The sequence below is a fragment of the Vanacampus margaritifer genome, chromosome 15 (genome assembly GCF_051991255.1).
Source record: "Vanacampus margaritifer isolate UIUO_Vmar chromosome 15, RoL_Vmar_1.0, whole genome shotgun sequence".
Lineage (NCBI taxonomy): Eukaryota > Metazoa > Chordata > Actinopteri > Syngnathiformes > Syngnathidae > Vanacampus > Vanacampus margaritifer.
In genome coordinates, this window is record NC_135446.1 from 16,047,520 (window position 1) to 16,068,131 (window position 20,612).

Here is a 20,612-nt window from a genome sequence, read left to right on the forward strand (position 1 = left end):
CAAAAGTGCTTTTTCAGTCTTAAAGATTTGACAGCCAAACGATTAAATATAACATTGGTTGTTGTCCCATTTTGCCACATCTAATATGGCGACGACGTTGACATACGTTTCCGGTCACCGGTGCCTAAGGCGATACAACGTCGATGTTCGGCAGACCTGTGCATTTGGCCACAAGGTGACGCCAGAGCCCACTGGAAGCTGAAGGCCAGTGTAGAGTTCATGACTTCCGTTTTGCGCGTTGGCGGGGAATGTTTACCGCCCCAAACTCGGAAGTGGTGCCCCTTTTAGACTGCTCTCGTGGCGCAAGAAGACGCCGACCACCTACCAAAGTTTGTTTGGAAGGGAGCAGGGACGTGGGGTGGGTGGTGGTGGTGGTCAACGTTTGACTCCGCCCACACGGATTTTCGACCTAGCGCTTTTTTCCTCTTTATTTGTTGTTAAAACTTTATTGAACAACGAAAATTAAAAACTGACCTAAACCTAAATACTAACCTCAACCGTCTAGGGATGCGCTATCTGCTGGGGACATGTAGTACTGCACTTCAGCCTCTTCCTTTAACCGTTTCGTTAGCTCCGCCCTGGCTGACAAAGGCTCTAAGTGTTTGTTTTCAAAATTTGATTGACGTCTGATTGGTTGAATCACTGCCTTGAAAAACTGGTTTAAATGTTAAAAGATGTCTAAAAATGAGTGATGTGAGGTATTATACACTTAAGTAGGCTATATAACCTATATTATCTTCTGGTGCCAAACTGTATGCACTCGGTCCCTTGTCTAAGTACATTATGTACAGGCCTGTCAAGAGGGTGGTGATTGAACCTAATAGTTATTTAATAGTTAAAACAAAATATTCTAGTGAGTCTACTTTTTTTTTAGGACCCCCAGTCATCTTCTATTTAAATAAAAGCTAATACACCACTACAATAATCAACCATTCAAAGTGTTACATTTATTTGGTCATATTTCCTTTTTTTTTTTTTTATTTCCACAAGTCAAACACCCATCGTAATAGTCAAGAAATAATAAAAACATGTTCACACACTGTGTAGGGAAATAATCCTCTTGACACGCAACAATAAGAGCTGATTAGGCCCAGCCCAGTGCGAGATTTCCACAAATTCTCGGAAGCCGAAATGCACATGAAACCAGTAGGTCACAAAAAACAAAACAAAAAACTTCAATGCATCATCTGCATGATCCCGGTAAACAAAAAAACATCCGGAAAGTAAAAATACAATAAAAGCAGATATAAGATGAACATATCAACCATGTTCTATTTAAGATCATATCAGGACCCCTGACCCCCAACCCCCCCAAAAAAAAAAAAAAAAATCATATTAATATTCATAATTGGGGAGATTGTCATGGACAAGTGAAAATGTGGAGCACCCTTTCGAACATGTTTAAATAGTCCAGTGGTACACGTGTACGACGTTTGCATGGTCCTGATGTAGACTGTTCCGAACATTTTCATCCAGTGTGTGACATAGAAAGCCGTTTATAAATATCCCCGTCCGTCCCTATATACGTCATTTCTATTGCTATACAAAAGGTCCTTACACAGTAAGCCATTACTGGCTTTGTAACATGCAAAACGACCATTCTTTTCATTTCTATTAAGCACAAGCACCTGAAAGAGATCTGCTACTGTAAAGTACTTTAGACATATTCACATTGCTTCACGACGGGCACTCTCGTCTTTTTTTTTTCTTTCTTTCTTTCAGTGATCCCTTTCAGCTATGAAAAATAAAAAATAAAAATCACATCTCCGTAGTTACGCTCGTGTGGGACTTATTCGACATACTGTGTGCTGATTTCACCTCCGCCGTCGCTTTCATGCCCCCCCCCCCCCTCGAACACAACTGACAGGTGCGCCGTTTGCGGGCCAAGATGCGACATCAAGCGTTCCTCTTTCGACACTTTTCGCCATCAAACCAAAAAATAAAATACCCCCCGCCCCCCCAAAAAAAAAATCCAATAAAAGCCGTTACATGAGGGGTTCTCAAACCTCAGCATGCACCTGCTACCACTCAAACCGCCTTTGATGCCGCAAATCAAGTTCAGATGTTCTAGTAGGCTTTTTTTTTGACAGCAATATTGAATGAGTTCCTTCCAAGAGTTCCAAATGAAAACAAAAGAAAAATGCCAAGAAGCGTCTAGTAGAACATCTGAGGTTTGTTTATTCGATGTCACCGTTAATCAGAGGCACTTTTAAGTTGAAGTTGTCGTCGTTTTCTCCATTCCAACAAAGCCAGCCATTGTGATGCAACGACAGTGCGGCCATTGAGGAAGTCAATCATTCACACTGTTTTTTGCCCTTCGATAGATCAAATGTCTCTTTCAGCTGTTATGTTAATAGACACTTTGGGGGAAATAACCGTAACTCCACCTTGTTTTGTATCTTTGAGGCGAAAAAAGGAGCTGATATTCAAATGAGCTGACGGGACGAGTAGATGATGCATTTCAACACAATTTTCGACTGACTGCTGATTGGCACTTGCTGGTCACATGACAGACATCAGGCCTGTTATTCGGACCAAGTTGAAACGGAACAGAGCCGGAATGGTAGCAAATAATTGTAGGAGCTAATCGGACATTCATTGTATTGTCACTGTGACACTCTTTGGCGTATTGGTTTGGGGAGGGACGGGGGCGGGGGTTGTTAATCCCTGCCATTGTGCTGGAATGTGAGCGGGATGTTATCTCCTTCCAGAGTGGAATGCACGGGTCATGCGTTTTTTTTTTTTTTTTTTTTGTGCTCGACACATAATGCACTTTCCCTGCGAAGCGTTAAAAGCCAAAATGTCTGTTGTGTCCTTTTTGCTTTCAGTCTGCACAGAGAGGTAGAAGGAGATGACGCCAGTCCGCAAAGAAACTGGGACGGGACATTTCTTACTGGTTTTCAGGCTTCCACATCTACGGAGCGCACATGACATGAGGTGGGAAAAACTATTCAAATGCCCCCCCCCCCAAAAAAAAGTACACCAAATACAAATTGGTGCGCCGAAATAATCTTTTAGCCTGCACTGTAAGCAAAAAAATTCACAATCGTGTGAATGAATTTGATTTTAAGATGAGGATGAGCTACAAATGCATTGTGAAAAAGGAATGTTTTTTTTTTTACAGCAACACGAAGGTGCGCTCCATTTGCTTACTCACACGTCTCAAGCCCACAATCTAGTATTTTGTGGCCATAGCTAAGCATTGTGTCTTTCTTTTCTGTTTTGACAGCTTTTTACGTTATTGTTAGTGCTGTCAAAGTTAAAGCGTTAACTGATTAATTAATCGCAAAAATATATCGCATTAATCATGAATTAATTATCAACTTTGACCATAGATTATCCTTCAGCGTGACGGCGAATGGCTATGTTTAAGGTAGCACAGGATGTGTTTGAGCAATAAACATAATTACATGCATTTAAGTATAGCATTTAATAAATCACATTTAGAATATTTGTTCATGTCAAAATATTGGGGTATCCCCCCCCCCCCCCATTTTGCAAGTAAAATTGTGGGGTGGGTGGGGGGCGGGCGCTCAAGTATTTTTTTCCCATGTCATGTCTGGCGCCTCGTACAAGGCTGATGTCAAAATAGGGCCTAAACTACCAGGGGGAAGTAATAATTGACTCTTGGACAAATGATTTTGTGGAATTCAGAACCGGTCATCTCGGAGTTGCGTGGGGGACTTAAAGGGTTTGAGTCCCAGAGTCCTTCGGGGGCGGACTCTCTCTTTGGTTCCATCCAAGGTCTTCCCGCACGCCGCCCAGCTCAGGTCGATGAGAGGCGAGTCGGCCGGGTTGAGCGGCGCGATGCGGAACGACGGCAGCGTGGGTGAGCCGTTGGCGGAGCACGGGGCCGAACGCGAGGTGGGGAAAGGGGTCGAGAAGGGGTCGAATGGCGACGCTTTGTCCGAGGCGCTCGACGGGTCGGCCCTGAGGGCGAAGGGGTCGCAAGAGGGCGAAGGGAAGGGTTCATAGTTGGTGAAAGGGTTGGTAGGTGAGGGCTGGTAGCCCAGCGGGACGCCGTCCGAGCGGCTCGGGTTACGGCTGGCGCCCGAAGTGCTGCCGCCCGCTGAGATGAAGCTCCAGGCGTCGATGCGGGGCCGTATGGGTGAGGGGCGAGGGCGGGGGATGACGCTGACCTCCAGGCGGCAGGTTTTGGGGCTCCAATGGGCGGCGTTGGGGTGGGGAGCGCTGGGCGCGGGGGGCTTTTCGTCAGAGTCCTGCGTGTCTTGGCACAGGGGGAGGTCCAGAACTGGAAAGAACACAAAGAATGAAGTCAGCAAATTTCAACATCGACTTTGACGTGATATTCATGAGACTCGACTTGAACTACACGACTCGGCAAATATCTGCTGATAAAAAAAAAAAGATGGATCATTTTTGATAATTTCGATAATTCAGGATGTGCTTTCGAGGTAAAACTGCCATCAAAGCACCAATTCTTGTTCCGTTTGTTGACCCACCAAGCTGGGAGCCATGCAGGCCCGGACTGGACCTCCTCCTCCTTTGGCTCCTGTGCTCCAAGCTCTCAGAACCCGCGTCCCCGTTGGCGGCGTGGAAGCTCGGGTTGCGTTCCCCCGGGCTCACGTCCTGCCAAGCCCCGCGCTCGCGTCTCGTGCTCGGCGGCGTGACGGGCAGCGGCTTCAGTTCTTGGCACCGTAAAGCTAATTCCAAAAGCGGCTTGGGAAGCGGCTCAGAGGCGGAGAAGGTGATGAGGTCGTCCACAATGGGGGGTTCCCGAACGGGGGGCTTAGGGAGCGAGTTCTCCAAAAAGGAGGTGGCGCACTCCTCGAGGGATGGCGGATTAGTTCGAGGGGGCACTTTGGGGGAGACGTCCAAGCACCGACCCAAGCCCACGGAGGCCAAGAGGGAGCCGCTGCCCAGCAGGGCGCGGTGCGTGCTCTTCATCAGGCTGAGCGGGCCCCGGTCCGGCCTGGGGGAGCCCACTGGAGAAGAGCCTCCTTCTTCACTGCCAGAGTCTCTCTGGTGAAGAGGAAGCCGCAGGCTGTCCTTCGCCGAGGAGCCTGCGGGAAAGCCACATGTCGAATTAGTCATTTGCATCAGGGACATCTTGAAAAACTGTTCCCACTCAGGGCCAGGAAGGACTCCTTGTGTTTATGGAACTGATATCTTGATTCATCATCTTGTTATTTTGTGATAGCTTTCAATATTTAAACTTTTTCTCAAAACCTTTAGACATCTGCGTATTTCATTTTATTAGTGTACTTTTTTTTTTTTAAGGTCCCAATCTACTAGACTTCTCGATAAAGACACAAACAAATTCTAAGAATTTGTGATATTTGAGTGAATCCACGTTTACAAGAACATCATTTGACTTTATGTCGCCTAATAATAGAAGAATTATGATTTAAGATGCGAGTTGTAATTCAGCTAGTGGGACCTACAAGGCCAATTTAGTTACCGTTGTGAGCCGGGGGAGGGGTCGGCGTGGAGGGTCTGTACTCCTCAAAGTCGTCTGCAGCTTCCGCGTCCTCGTTGCAATGGGACACCAACAGCTTGGCTCTCATCGACAAACTGGTCACGAGACGGGAAACGGGAACGCATTGAAGGAAAGCTGCGAATGGGTTTTCGGAAAGGTGCGGCGTACCTGCTCTCCTGAGGACTGAGTCGCAGGACTTTGGGGCTCTTGGGACTTTTGGGACTCTGGGGCCTCCAGTGCGGGCACAACTTCAGCTCTCCGTTGGCCTGTTTATGGGATGGGGCCTCGAGGGGCCACGCTGGGCTCAGACCAAACGACCTGCTGTTGTCACTGGGACTGACTGTGGACAAACGGGAGCGTCAGGATGAATGCAACATTTTCACTGGAGAAAAAATGCAACTCAACGGCTCCCTCTGCTGCAACGGCAATGTAACTACACATTATGCTATTATTATTATTATTGCTAGGTGACCTAACAATAACTGACTTACCACATAAACAATTTCAATCTACACTTGTAGCCCTTACTATCGCTAAAAAAACAATTCTTGTTAACTGGAAAAATAAACAAACTCTGAATATCGACCAATGGTCTAACCTCCTCATAAATCACATTTTAATGGAAAAAATATCTGCCTCAAATAAAAAACAAATATCAAAATTTATAGAAACATGGTCTACGTATATAGAATTTTTTAACCTAATTCCGGTTACTTAATTCTGTCTGTTAGCGAGAGCCACTACATCGTGATAACTTACATTGATGTTTCTGCATTTGGCAATTTATTATTATATTATATTATTAGTATGGGATTTTTTTTAATGGGCTTTAGGTGAACTGATGAATACACACACGCTCGCACGCACGCACGCACGCACGCACACACACGCACATACACAAAAAAAAAATATATATATATATATATATATATATATATGTGTGTGTATATGTATATATATTTAAAAAAAAAAAAAAACATTTATTAAATTTTTTTAATTTATTTGTTTAAAAAAAAAAAAAAAAAAAGGAGAGCAATGATGATGTCAAATCGAATGAACAATACTGAGCTCTCCTGAGAAAAAAAAAATAAATAAAAAAATAAAAGGCAATGTAACTACACAGAGGAAGCAAAAGTTACAGCAAGATGATCCGCACAGGAAGTCCGATAATATTTGCTTTAAAACACACTTTTGGCAAAGCGCTTATGCGAGGGCGACAGGACGTGGAAAGGAGGAGGGCGGGGCATTTGGGGAAAAGGAGGAAATGACGAGTGGGTGGTCACACGAGAGGAGACAATCTGACGCAGTGAGAAGAGGAATTGAAAGTAGAATCCACTCACGCTGGATTGCACGGAAACGCGGGCCGAACGATGGCGAGGAGCCGGAGCCCAAATCGGGCGAGTTTCGCCTCTTCTCCAGGCCTGGGGAGGCCTGCACTGTGATCTTGTGGATGAAATCTGAAAAATAAATAATAGTAATTTTTCCCCCGTATTTTCTCTATCTTCGCATAAGAATAAAAGCAACAACCTCTGCACCAGTTTCAGGTCGAGTGTTTTCAACACAATGATGTGCTTTTCCTTACAATGGGAGTGTACTGGGCACGAGAAGAAGGAAAAAACGGCGAGAGGAAATGGAATAACAAAGGCAGTCGCTGCAAATATGCAAGAAGGAAAAATAGGAAAAGAGTGGGAGAGGGATAAACGACATAAAACACCAGCCAATGCATCCACCGACAGGAAGTGGCGAGGCGCGGTCTGCTCACTCTCAAAGAGTCCAAATCACCTTTCTTGGCCCAGAATAATCATACACGCACAAGGACTATGTCTCCCGATTGTTGGAGTGAAAATTCCGAAGTATGTTTATAATTGCTTCTCTGCAATTGGTCATTCGTGATTCGGTGAGATTTTTCTATTTTGCTTTCATAATCGTTCTTTAGCTAAGCACAAATATACTTTATCCGAACACTCGATTAAATCACCAACAGAATTTCCGGTGTGATACTCGAGTACTGAAATATTGCTTAGCTGCAGCCTTACATTCAACTCACCCAATATATTGTCCTATACTGTAATTATATATATTATTATATTATAATCAGGTCCCTAAAATTAACGGGGAGCAAAACTGCTCCTCAATTCAAAAATGACTACTCAAATGAAGTCATTGATTAGCAAAACTGCTCCTCAAAAAAAGTTTTTTTCTGAGCCTTGTCATGTGTGATAGTTCCAATTAGCATTTTTATTTCATTCATTTTTATTTAGTTTTTTCACTATTAGTTTTGGTTATTTTGTTGGTTTTCATGAACTATAATAACCTCGGTCCGTTGAACGGAGGCTCCCGCTGTACGAGTATCACGCGGCGGAACCCGCACAAACCTTGTGGCATGCTGATCTTCTCGCCGTTCTTGCTCTTGAGCTTGTGCTTCTTGAAGGTGCCCTTGCGCTTCTTGACGTTGGGCTTCTCCTGGTTCTGGTTCTGGTTCAGGTGCAAGATGAGGAGGCTGAGCTCGCGTTCAAACACGTCCTGCTCCCACTGGGCCAGCTGCTGCTCGCGCTGCCGCAGGAACTCCTCGTGGGACTTCTGCTCCAGCGCCGCCCGCTTCAGCTCCTCCTCGCGACACCGCAGCTCCTGAAGGGGGGGGGGGGAAAAAAGGGACGACCAGTTTGAAAAACGACTCAAATCCTGGAAGTCATCAAAGTCGAGTTTACGTGCCTTTTCCTTGGCGCGCAGCTCGTCAAACATGTCCTGGATCTCCAACTTCCAATCCTCCTGCAGAGAGTGGAAGGAGTCCTGCGGCATCTCCTCCATCACTTGCCGCTCCAGCGCCGTCAGCTGAGCCAAGATGGAGCTAAAGCTGGGTCTGCGATGGGGGTCCTGGTCCCAGCACTCTATTTATCCAAACGGGTATGCTTAAGTAACTCATTTATTTGACGGCATTTACGAGCGGGTCGAGACGCAATCCTCCCACCTGACATGAGCTGAGCGAAGGGTTCGGGACACGTGGAAGGGATGGGCAGCGTCAGCTTGTTGACGGCCACGCCGTACGCCACAGCCAACCCGTCGATCCCTCTGTAGGGCGCCTCTCCCGTCAGCAACTCCCACAGCAGAACGCCATAACTGCGCCAGCGATAAGACCAGACGAAAGTATTATTCTGCTAGTTGGAACGGTTTTGCTCTGACCGACCAATCAGCCAACAGAAAAATGCTGACATTATTGTGGACCTGAAATGTGGTTGGGTAAAAAAAAAAAAAAAAAAAGCAGTCGCATTGCTAATACAGCTAGCTGAAGGCCCTGGGCAGATTACATTGATTTGGCAACATATGGAGGCTGAAATCTGATTGGACAAAAATATTTTAAATCTACACAGGCAGTGTCATTTTTTTTTAATTTGGACTTTAACAGACATTATAACACTGCATTGATTGTTAAAAAAATAAATAAATAACATAAGAGAACGTGATCAAATAAATTGGTTCTACAAAGTATACTATTATACAGTTGTGGCTTACTAACTGACATCTGAGCTCAAGTAAGAGTTGCTCCTTGTGAGTGTTTTCATTTTGTATTTAAAGAAGCAGGAGGGAAAAAGACAAATTGTATTGAAAGAACGTTAAATGGTATCTTTTCCAACTTTTTTTTACATTCTCTGCGCACAGTGTTGTTTGTGTTACCAAAGCAATTGGAAACAATATTGTAAACACACACTTGTACTTATATATTTGTGAGGACATCCATAGACTTAATAATGCATTTCCTAACCCCAAATGATTGCCTACCCGCATTCCTTACCCTAACCGCAACCATAACCCAATTCAAACCTAAACTCTAAAACCAACCAGACCCTCAAAAAGAGGCCTTGAGTTGTGAGGACCGGACAAAATGTCCTCACTTCACAAAAATGTCCTGGTTAAAGACGTATTTTGGTCCTCACAATGTAGTATGTACAAGTACACACACACACACACGCACACGCACACGCCAGCCTTGCGACCAAAGAAGATCCTCAGAACTTGGATCTCACACACTGTCAATTATCTTTTGTCCGAGCAGTGTGGAGATCTAACTAAATGCGGAGTGTGCAGGCCTCAACTTTTTTTTTTCCCTTCTTATTTTGTGCTTTAATTACGTGTGCACCGTGCCAGTGAGCAGAGATGCAACTCAAGAGGCTCGCCCTTTTGCGCCCGACGACTCCGATGAGAAAGACGACTAACTTGGGAGCAGCGTGCCTTGCCTGTTTGCGCTCTCATTTTGCTCCGAACTGAGGACATGGACAGCAGCGGCGGCAGGACGTTTAATATATTAGAAGAGTTCAAACATATACAGGACAACTCTCCAAAATGGCTGCAAAGTGGAGAAAACCCCTTTTTGCTTCTGAAACTAAATTTCCTTTATTCACTGGAGTGTCATGATGAAAAATGTAAATAATTTGTATGCATCTGCTTATTTACAATGTATGAGTACTAGTAGTGGCCTATAAGGCCAAAACTTGACACACCCTAATGGAACACATTATAAACATGCACCAAGCAGGCTTACATGAATTTAACATACACACACACACACACACACACACACACATGACAGAGGACTGGCGTGGTGCTTCTTTCTGGGTCAATACAAGAGACAATGGGTCAGTGCAGTCCACATGTCTCACAACAAAGCACAGTGCTGCTCTCTGAAGAGGCGCGTCATTATCACGGGGCCACCATCAATCACCAAGCTGCTCCCCCCTCCCCCCTAACGCCTCAACTTCAAAAGTTGGAGAACTGACGATCACGACACCAAAAAAAAAAAAAAAATCCCACCTCCAAACATCGCTGCCCTTGGAGAAGGTGGAGGACTTGATAACCTCGGGGGCCATCCAGGCGTAGGTGCCGGCCGTGCTCATCTTGGTGGTCTTGTGCCACTCCCTGGCGAGACCAAAGTCGGTGATCTTGAGCGTCAGCGCCTCCATGCATTCGTTCTCCATGGGCTGAGCCAGAAGGACTGCAACAGAGAAACAAGAGATCAGCAACACGAAGTAGTTGGCACCCTTTACCGTCATTTTTTTTTTTTGGGACAACTGCATATATGAATAGTTAAAACCGCAAATATACCACAAACTATGATGTAAAAACACTTAAATGCCCAAAACATATTCATGCCCACAGTCCAGGATAAAACAAGCTCCTCCAACATACAAATCTTGTCTATTACGCGCGCAAATCATTCAGTCCTACCTCCTTGACACCAATTATGCTCCTAACAGCCAGGGCTTTGACGCCATCTTGTGGCGTTTGCGGGTTACAGGCGGAGCACAAAAATACACAGAAAACCACAAATAGGTGTGTTTGCATAATTCTAAGTAGTAACGAGAGATTGTCGGCCTCTCTGTCAGACATCCTGTGCTGCGGCGCGCCGCCCAAAGGCACAGCTTTGGACGTCACGATGGAATGCGTCACAAGAGGTTTTGTTGTCTGCTCTGTGAGCGTGAGTGTTTTAAAGGGCGGGAGTGATGGAGACGTACAAAACACAGGCACGCCACCGGAGCGACAAAACTACATTTAGCAGCCTCAGCAGTAGCACGCATTCTTTCTACTTCCTGAGTCAAGGCAGAGGGCATCCGCGGGTCAGCCTTCCTCGCCACCGCCGCATTGTCCCACAACTCTCCCCACCCTCGCACGTCACGCTGACGTCCGAGCAAAGTCGGTCTCGAGTCTTAACCTTCACATTTTCAAGCCAGTCCCAAGTTGCTGCAAACAAAATTCAAGCGATTCAAGTGGAGTCCCTACTAAAAAGCCGGCCTTTGACCTACATCACTCCAGAGTGAGCATGGCAGCCCTTGGCCAATTTAACACATCCCCATCCACAACCTGACGGATCTTGCCCAGACGGCACGCCCGATGGCCTGATAGAGAAGCCGAAGCAACAATGTCGGCCCGGACAACACTGTGACAGATCGCCGTGGCAACGGGAGTGTGTTTGGTATTGTTTGTTGTCGTGCGGAACACAAGCGAGTGTGTCAGTTTATCGGACTGACTCAATAGAAGCGACACAGTTTGGGATTACTGCAGGCCGTAAAAGGCCTGCACTGGTTATCAAATTCTCTAGATTTCATAACACAATCGAGTGTGTGATTCAACTGTAGCATCCGAGATTATGATAGGATACTTTCAGGGAATTCCGACATCATTACCAGAGCAATGGCATTTTGAGGAAGTTGAGTACAAAGCCTGCAGGGCGCTCTTCGGCATTATTTTTCTTCTTTCGAAGCCTTTGCTCAATACACATGACCTAAATCGGTTTCTGAGGTGGGTGGATTTTGTCGCTTTACTCATATTGCACAAACACAATATTAATCAGAATACCGTGTTTCGACTAGTGGGCTGTATGTTATTCTATAGATTTTTTTTTGGATGACTTCCCCTTTAAACTGTGCCAAATAATTTTTGCTAAAGTTCTTACTTTGCACTTCATATAATGGCAAAAAACAATTCCGACCAACCCATGTGCTTTTAAAAACTTTCCCTCCCGTCTCCTTTGACCCCTTGTGTCGCTCCTCCCCTTGTCACCTCGCACCCGTAGGCGAGTGTAGCATTCCGCCAGGGCGGGGGCTTTCCCCGGGAAGAACGGGAGCTTTGTCCCCCCCTGAGGGATGAGGCCACGGGCTGACAGACAGCCTGGCAACCTCTGAGCAAGCCGAGCAGCGAGGCGGAGCGAAAGCTTCTACTAGATGAAAGCTTGCAGGTGATTTCCTGTAGATCAGCGATTCTCATCTGCTAACCGTGCCATAGGAAATCATCCAATTTCACTTCATTGATCCAAACTGTTTTTTAATTGTCATAGATAAAGATAGACCGCTTTTCTCAGGGCCGATACCGATTATCGGTAGTCAGGGAGGCAGATAACCAATATTTGAAGCCGATATACAGCTAACTGTTAGCTCACGGGCTAACCATTGACCAACACGCTAACCCCGGGATAACTCCCAAATAGCCGCTAAAAAATGGCTATTAGGTTAGCCCGCGAGATAACCGTTAGCTAACGGGCCAACCCAATAGCCGTTAATTCGCAAGCTAGTCAGCTAGCTCGCGAGCTAACCGTTCCCCCGCACGCTAACTCCCAAATATTTGCTAATTCGCGGGCTAACCCTTCACCCGCACGCTAACTCGCAAATATCCGCTAATTCGCAGGCTAACCATTCACCCGCACGCTAACTCGCAAATAGCTGCTAATTCGCGAGCTAGCGGTTAGCTCACGGGCTAAACGTTCACCCGCACACTAATTCGCAAATATCCGCTAATTCGCGAGCTAACCATTTACCCGCACGCTAACTCCCAAATAGCTGCTAATATGCAAGCTAACAGTTAGCTTGCGGGCTAACCGTTCACCGACGGCCTAACTCCCAAATAGCTGCTAAAAATGGCTATTAGGTTAGCCGGCAAGCTAAAGCGGCTAATAGCCATTAATTCACAAGCTAGCTGGTTAGCTTGTGGGCTAATAGCCGCTAATTGCTTATTGGCACTGCACGAGCAGCCAATCAGATGGTGCTGTGGGCGGGTCAATGTTGCAGGGAGTCAACAGCCGCTGACTCAAAGCAGACGGCAGAGAAAAGCGTCCGTCGGAGCAAAAATAACCCTTTTTAATATATTGGCCATCAAAACAAAAAAAGATAAATCATAAAATGCTGAATATCGGCCGGGCCGATTATCGGTCTATCCGTAGTCATAGATGCACAAACATTCCAACTCACAATGTCACTGAGTGAATGTCACTGAACCGACGCTGCCTGCACCAAAGTCAGGCAAAAGTACCACAAACAACACCTCATATTTATTGGATATGGTGAACTGGAGCGCTTTGTCTATGAGGAAGGTTCACAAATTCCTCAGGAATGCTCCCATAAATGATTCTCTGTGCAAAGTATCCCGGCCAGGGGTGCCTTCAAAATGGCCACTTATTAACCAGCCCGTGTGACCAAACGCGACCTTCACTTGAGACTTCCCCAGGGGTGATGGTCTACTTACGCCGCCGTTTCAAATCTGAAACTGCAAAGCGTCCAAACAACAGGACAAAACTACAAACAGGAAAGTCCCTTTTGAGCAATCTTGTCTGCCTTTGTGCCACATCTGAAGAAGCAAAAAGGGCACACGCACACAACGTGGTGCTCTTCAGCTGCTACTCAGTTTACGGGCATATAATTGTGACCTCCCAAAACTTCTTGGAAGTGACACCGGTATCTCTCGGGCAGGAAAGGAAGCGCCGTGGAACCAAACATTAGGAAGGAGAAGTCAAAAGGTGAGATGGCCGCTGAGCCCTGCAAAGAAAAGGCTCCTATTCTCTTCTTCCGTTGCTTGGGAGCTGGCTTGTGATTGGGACTGCACATAAATCATCAAACAAGTTAGGTTGCGCTTAACATGTGACTTTTAAAATTCAAAATGTTAAAAGGCTGCATTCAGATATTGATGTGAGCAGAACTACGTTAAAGTTGTTCTTTTTATCATTAAATGGCTCACCGTTTTATAATAATAATATCGAATATCTGAACTGCACCTTTGAACAATGGTTCTTCGTTTCCGAGTGGTCAGAGTAGAACAAATTTCGTCTCAAAAAAGCAGAAACCAAAAAAAACATTTATTTGATAGGTCCCACTTATAAGAAAGAAAAATGGAAGGTAAACCCGCAATAGATGAAGTTATCGTCGCAAATGAAAGCACACGAAGTAGCGAGAGAACACTGTGCAGGTAATATCTAATTATTTTGGTCGAACTTTTGTTTACATTTGATGTAATTCCACAGTCGACCACTAGATGGAGGTACACTTATTTAGTTAGAGATTTGAAAGAACAAAAGATGAAATATTTCGTGTACAGTCTCATTTCTGTGGAAATTTACAGAATGAAATCCACCGTAATCCTGCTTTTTATGCCTACACAAAGCAATGGTTGTAGGTTCATTTTTGGGCATGATTATGAGTTGTGAGATGATAAGTTTGTTAGTTTTGAAAAAAAAAAAAGATTTATTTACTGTAGACGCATAAAGGGATCGGTACACTGTACATACTTCTTAACCAATAAAGTGACACTCCAACTTTACGTACTGTACATTTCCAGATTACAACGCACTTGAACTTCCACAATGCATGCACAATGCGGCCCATCACGAGTCAGCTGAGTGGAGCATGATCAAGCAGAGAAACATCCCAATTTCAGCCATCTTGTGTTGGACACGAGCCGTGGGAACAAACAGCGGCCCAATACCAACTAAACTGAAATTACACAACAAAGTAAATGTGACTTTTAACTTGTACTTTCTCACTCAAATGTCTGCGCCAAAGTCATAGTCATGCCTAAAATGGCCTCTGCATAACACTGATGTGACGATCCCTCTCCCAACCCCGCGAGTCGACGTGCTTAAACATTAACACACGCACATGCAAACACTGCAAAGGCAGCAACCATGTCACACACACACACACTTATGGGGGGGGGGTGTTTTGGGTGTGCATCTGGTGAATGAAAACATGCTGGTGGCGGCATGGCTCATGCCTGCCCAATCGGGAACAAGAAAAGAAAAAAAAGCAACAACAAAAACAGACCTGTTGATCCCAAAAATCTAACTGACTTCTTCCTAAAGAGAGAGAGAAAAAAAAAAAAAAGGTCAGTGAGTTCCAAGTGCTTAGTGTGGCGTATTTACCACCACATTTTTACGACATGTACCGACGAGTTATTTTGGGGCTTAAACAAGGTTTTGTGAAGATATCTGACAATGCACTTTGTGGGTACTCCGTTTTAAATATAGCATCTATTTATGCGGGGGGGGAGCACGAGTTGCACAGGTTTAGAAATGTGCTGAGTTGGCACACATGCACCTTGCACAGGTTCGGGGAGTGCAGCTGGAGTCCAACGCCGAGTGTTTGGATCTAGAAAAGAAACCAAGTGGGCAAAGGTGGTTGTTGTTGTCGTTTCACTCAATGTTACGATATAGTGAGACTAAATATTCAAAATCATCAAGGTCAATATATAGATTTCATAGATTTCGCAACGGTCTTCTTTGTCCAAACCCGGCAAATAACATGTCATTTAGAAAGTGGGGTGGCCGGCAGTAGAAACAAACATGCAATTTAATCTAAGTCGGGCTTAAAATAAGATTTGACTTTTGCTACACTGCCCTGACATCCACTCTCAAAGGAAGATAGGAAAACGCTTGGGAAAGGCAGAATATGCAGAAGCAGAATCCAGATGGGGCTTTGTATGAAAAGAAACCCCGTTTGCTAACCTCAATTGACAAAATAATAGCAGGAATAGAAAAAGACAATCTGGATTTTTTTTTCTAGATTTATATGTCACATTATGAAATGACTGATGAGTGGTCAAGTCCTTCCTGGAAAGACAAAATGTGCACAGGCAAATTCTAGGCAGCGCTTTCATTTGCTAACCAAAACGTATTACCTTAAAGTCCAAATAGATCAAACACGCGGCGACAGACATAAAAGTGTACTCATTTGTAGGCTCCAATTGTTGGCGTCATGAGAAAGCATCTTCCAAACAGGAACAACTATAGAGTTTTGTTTCAAAGCTTTTTTTTTGGTGTGCGCAGGTGATCACCGCAATGCATCATGGTCCGCTTGTAGCTTGAGTTCGCCACAAAATGGCAACGACAGAAAAGAAGAACTACTTTAGGGACTGGTGGCGTAATCAATGACATTGTGCACAGCTCGCGTCTATTTTCTTCACTTTCCATTTATTCCGGTTCATGCGCGACGACAACTCGTCTTGCTAAACGCGAGGTCTTAGGAAATAAGCCTCCACAGCGACACGACAACAGGATATAACTGAGTGTCATAACAGGCCGATCGCCGTGCAGACGTGCAGGGGCAGGCCTGCAACAAAGAAAAAAATAAACAATTTTTTAAAAAAAAAAAACGGGCTCGGGAGAAGTGATAGGATCTGGTGGGCGCACAGAGAGGGATTGTGTTCGTGGACGTAGCAACTCTTGCTTTCGGAGGCTTGCCGCGCCCCCCGGAAATCCACCTGAACTGGACTCAGGGGTGAGGAGGTAAAGTCTTACTTATCCCCTTGAACTCGACGGAAACCGGAGTCAATTCTAAGCCAGGGATGAGGACGGTTTCAACATAGAATGCATAGCGGGGTGGGGGTGGGGGGCGGTATTTTGGACCAGGGCAGATACGATCGCAAAGCTGACAGTGATTGTATGCACCCTGGCAGGAATGATAATAACAGAGTGAAGCTTGTTGTAAAACTCAGGTGCCTCCGTGTAACGGGCCGGGCTGCTTTATTAGTGATACTTCTGCAGCTTTAACGACAAGGTCCAATTTCCTGCATCAAAGTCCAATCGAACTCCAGCCCCATCACGTATTCTTGAACTTTACTGCAAAGGCGTGGCATTTGGTTCTATCAACAACGCTTGTTTGCTAACCACACAGTGCCCCGTTGGTGCCAAGCGGCCTCGGACCCCGTGAACCAGTTGTCACGACTGAAAACGGATGATTTCGAAATATAGGCCTAGTTTGTCAAGTTAGTTAAGATAATAAACAAAAAACAGAATCCGAAGAGGCCTCGTTTTGGAGCCTGTTGTTTTTGGAGTCCCGGACCAAACATCCCTCGGACCGGTAGCAGTTCGCAACCTGCTGGTTAGCGACAGCTGCCATAAATGCACCCTCATTACTGACCTATTTATTAGCAACCTACATGTGCATCCACACTTGAGTCAATAGCGCTACTGAAGCACCGGGCTTGTGGGAGACCTTTAAAAAATAAATAAATAAAAATAAAAAAAGTTGTCTTTGGGCTAAGTACAGCAACAGGCTACAGAAGAGGACCATGAAGTCAGTCCATTGACAAGGCTCGACTGTCCTCGTCCCATCAACCTTCACAGATGAGCTGGCTAAAGGAATGTTATAAGAACAGGAAAATTGGCTAGAACACTGCTCGTCTACACATTCACAAATAGCCAAAAGGAATTACAGTAATGTCTCACATATTTGCAGTACACCATTCGTTGGGGGGGGGTTAAAACTATCCCCCGTTATTCATTACTTATTTTCTAACTTTCTGTAACACCAACACTAGATCGTGCCAAATCTCCGGGTGATAGCAAAGTTCTAATTTGTGGCGAAGAGGAAGTATATTGAAGTGATACACAACTCTGGTTCGAAGAAGCTAATTTTAGCCCGAGTTGTTAGCAGAAGTTCCGGAGAGTCTTTGTCGCATGCGTATGTTTTTGCACTCATGTGTAAACCATTCATTTTTATGACGAATGCAAGATGATTTGGAAATTAGCAAGTGTTCCAAGTACTGCTACGTTGATACACATGTGATTCATCTTAGCTTTTAAACATATAAGGTACAATTCTTACGTGTAATATATTTTCATTGAAAAATTCAGGTTTATTTGATAAGTGCTGCCGTAGAACATCTCAGCTCCAGACTTCACAGCGTCAAGGACATGTTAAGCAGTGGCGAGAGAAGACTTACTGTTGTTGGACTTGAGGTCTCGGTGGATGACGGGGACGATGGCCTCGCTGTGAAGGTACAGCATTCCGCGAGCTATCTGCACAGCCCAGTTGACGAGGACGTGAGGCGGGATGCGGCGGCCGGCCAGCGCCCGGCTCAAGGGCCCGCCCGACGCGTACTCCATGATGAGGCACAAATTGGGCTCCTGCAGACAAACGCCTTTCAAGGCGATGATGTTGGGGTGGGTGAGCATGGCGAAGAGACGCGCCTCCTGCCGGACGTTTTGCGCCGTCACGCTGATGTCCTCGTCCGGGTCCTGGCGGGCGGCCTTCACCGCCACCAGCGCCCCTCGCCACGTACCACGGTACACCTTCCCGAAGCCGCCCACCCCGATCACCTCCTGGAGGCTCAGTTCGCGGAAATTCACCACGGCGGGTTCGAACTCGCCCACCATGGCGGGGCCCAGCTCGTTGACCACGGCGCTGCCCGGGAGCTTCCCGTATCCACTGGGCTTGAAGGAGCCATAGTTGGAGGGGAAGATGCCCACCTTGTTGTTGACCTTCCCCGCCCACCAACCTTCATCGCCGGAGATCTCAGAGTCCAGAGAGAGGACCTCCACCAGGTCACCCTTGCGTAGGGTGAGCTCGTCTTTGCAGGACGCCTCATAGTCGAACAAGGCCGTCCACACGGGGTTGGTGAAGTTGCCTTTTTGCGATTGTTCCAAGTTCTTCCAGTTGGACAACGGGCCTCGACTGAATATGTTCTTCAGTGGCTCCATGGAGCCTCCGGCGCTTGTTTTGTCTGGATCGGACTCTGCACCCCGAGGGTTTGAAAATAAAGTACAAAGGAGTACTTTATCGCGCCTCGCTCCCTTTCCCGTTTGTCTTGTTGGTTCATCAGGGACGAGTGAAATGTTCAAAAGGGAGGATGGACTCGTAAATAAACAGCGGCTGGGCTAATTCGACTGGCGCGGCATCTTTAGGTGCCAGGTCAGGACGATGGGAATTTGGGACATTTGCAAATTTGGTGCCGTGTGGCCTCAAGTCATGTGCTGTGTGGTTTCCCAACACATGGTTAGTGCACAATATAATGTCATGTAATCACCAGCCTCTATTTCACACACTCATAATGAGAGCATTAGCTCCTTCGCTTGGCGCTAGCTGAATGCCGCTATTGAAAGCTTGAAATGACAAGAAGCTGACAAAGGTTCATCAAGGTTTTCTGACTTGGAGGTCTGTTTTTAGTATTTGTAGCCATTAATTAGATATTAACACTGCTATTTAAGGCTACAATCATTCACCAAGGCTTTTTGACTGGACTATTCAAGGTCATTGGTGAAGGCTAAAATGACAAAAGAAAAGTCGAGGTACTGACAAAGGTTAAGCAAGGCTTTCTGACTGGACTGAGGTTTGTTTTTAGTATTTTTATGCATTGAATGTTAAAATTATGCAAAAGGACAACAAAGTTTCATCAAGATTATGTGATTGCACTCTTGATATATATATTTTTTTTATCTATTTGAGCAAAGTGGAAAACAGCTTAAAGACAAGAGGCTGACAAAGATTCAGCAAGGCTTCCTGACTGGACTCTGAGGTCCGTTTTTCAAAATGTTTAGCCATTAGGTAGTTGTTATTGGAATTATGATTAAGAAAAGCTAGGACGGTGACAAAGGCTTCCTGGCTGGATTGCAAAACCTGTTTGTTTTTTTAAGTACTTATTAAATTAAACACTGTCTGCTATTGAAGGATTAAAATGACAGTAAAGACAAGAAGCCGACAGAGGTTCATCCAGGCATCCTGGCTGGACTCTAGAGAATTTTTAGCCATTAGGTAGTTGTTATTAAAGGCTGAAATGATTTTAAAAAAAAAATAATAATAATAAAAAGCTAGGACGCTGACAAAGGATTCCTGGCTGGATTGTAAAACCTGTTTTTTTTTCTTACAAGTATTTATAGCCCTTAAGTAAAGTTAAACACTGCTATTGAAGGATTAAAATGACAGTAAAGACAAGAAGCTGACAGAGGTTCATCCAGGCTTCCTGGCTGGACTCTTGAGGTCTGTTTTTAAGTATTTTTAGCCATTAAGTAGAGTGGGCCAGCACAAGCAGGAAGCGCAGAGGAGTGTAGAGAAGAATAGCAGGAAAGGGAGCATTCAGTCGAGCCGGGCCAGTGTTTTTACGACAACTTTCAGGGGTGACCACTGCGCATTTTCACCCAAAATCCAAGCAAAGTGGTCAAAACCTCAGGGAAAGTCCCACGAGATACACAACGACACTCGTTAGCGAGAGCTTCCCAAACAACATGCCGGCCCTTATCTTTCCAAAGTAGTGGACCTCATCTTCCACATCCTCACGGTGCTGGTTCCTGAGCGGTGTTGAGCAGCTAGTCCGGTCCGTTGCGCCAGTCCGACGGACAAGAAGGGAGTTTCCAGTCTTGAAAACGGCGATAATCCCATCCAGCGCGTGTTATTATATTCCGTTTCTTCACTCCGTGGACCTCGAAGCAACTTCTATGTCCGTGCTCGAGAGGGTGGGGGAGTCACAACTTTTTTCCTTCCCCGACCGGAAGTCAGGTGACAGAACACTTACCAAGTTAGATCTGCTTAACGACGGACGCTTCCGGTGATGCCTTACAAAATAAAATCATCTCACGATTTGATCTGCTCGGAAAAAAAATGCGTGGAAGTGACTTTCCTTAAAACGTAAATGTATATAATGA

At 45.5% G+C, this 20,612-nt stretch overlaps 1 protein-coding gene across 1 annotated transcript; it reads right to left on the reverse strand.

Annotated features, from left to right (window-relative positions):
* Positions 1-925: 925 nt before the first annotated feature.
* LOC144035471 (mitogen-activated protein kinase kinase kinase 11) lies at positions 926-20,414 on the reverse strand. The gene is made up of 10 exons (XM_077545191.1): positions 17,918-20,414; positions 10,247-10,427; positions 8,409-8,557; positions 8,153-8,328; positions 7,816-8,068; positions 6,781-6,897; positions 5,609-5,780; positions 5,423-5,535; positions 4,464-5,024; positions 926-4,252 (listed from the first exon to the last, which is right to left on the reverse strand). The coding sequence occupies exons 1-10, from the start codon at positions 18,672-18,674 to the stop codon at positions 3,651-3,653; spliced, it is 3,081 nt and encodes a 1,026-aa protein (XP_077401317.1). The 5' UTR covers positions 18,675-20,414; the 3' UTR covers positions 926-3,650.
* Between the last annotated feature and the right edge of the window lie 198 nt (positions 20,415-20,612).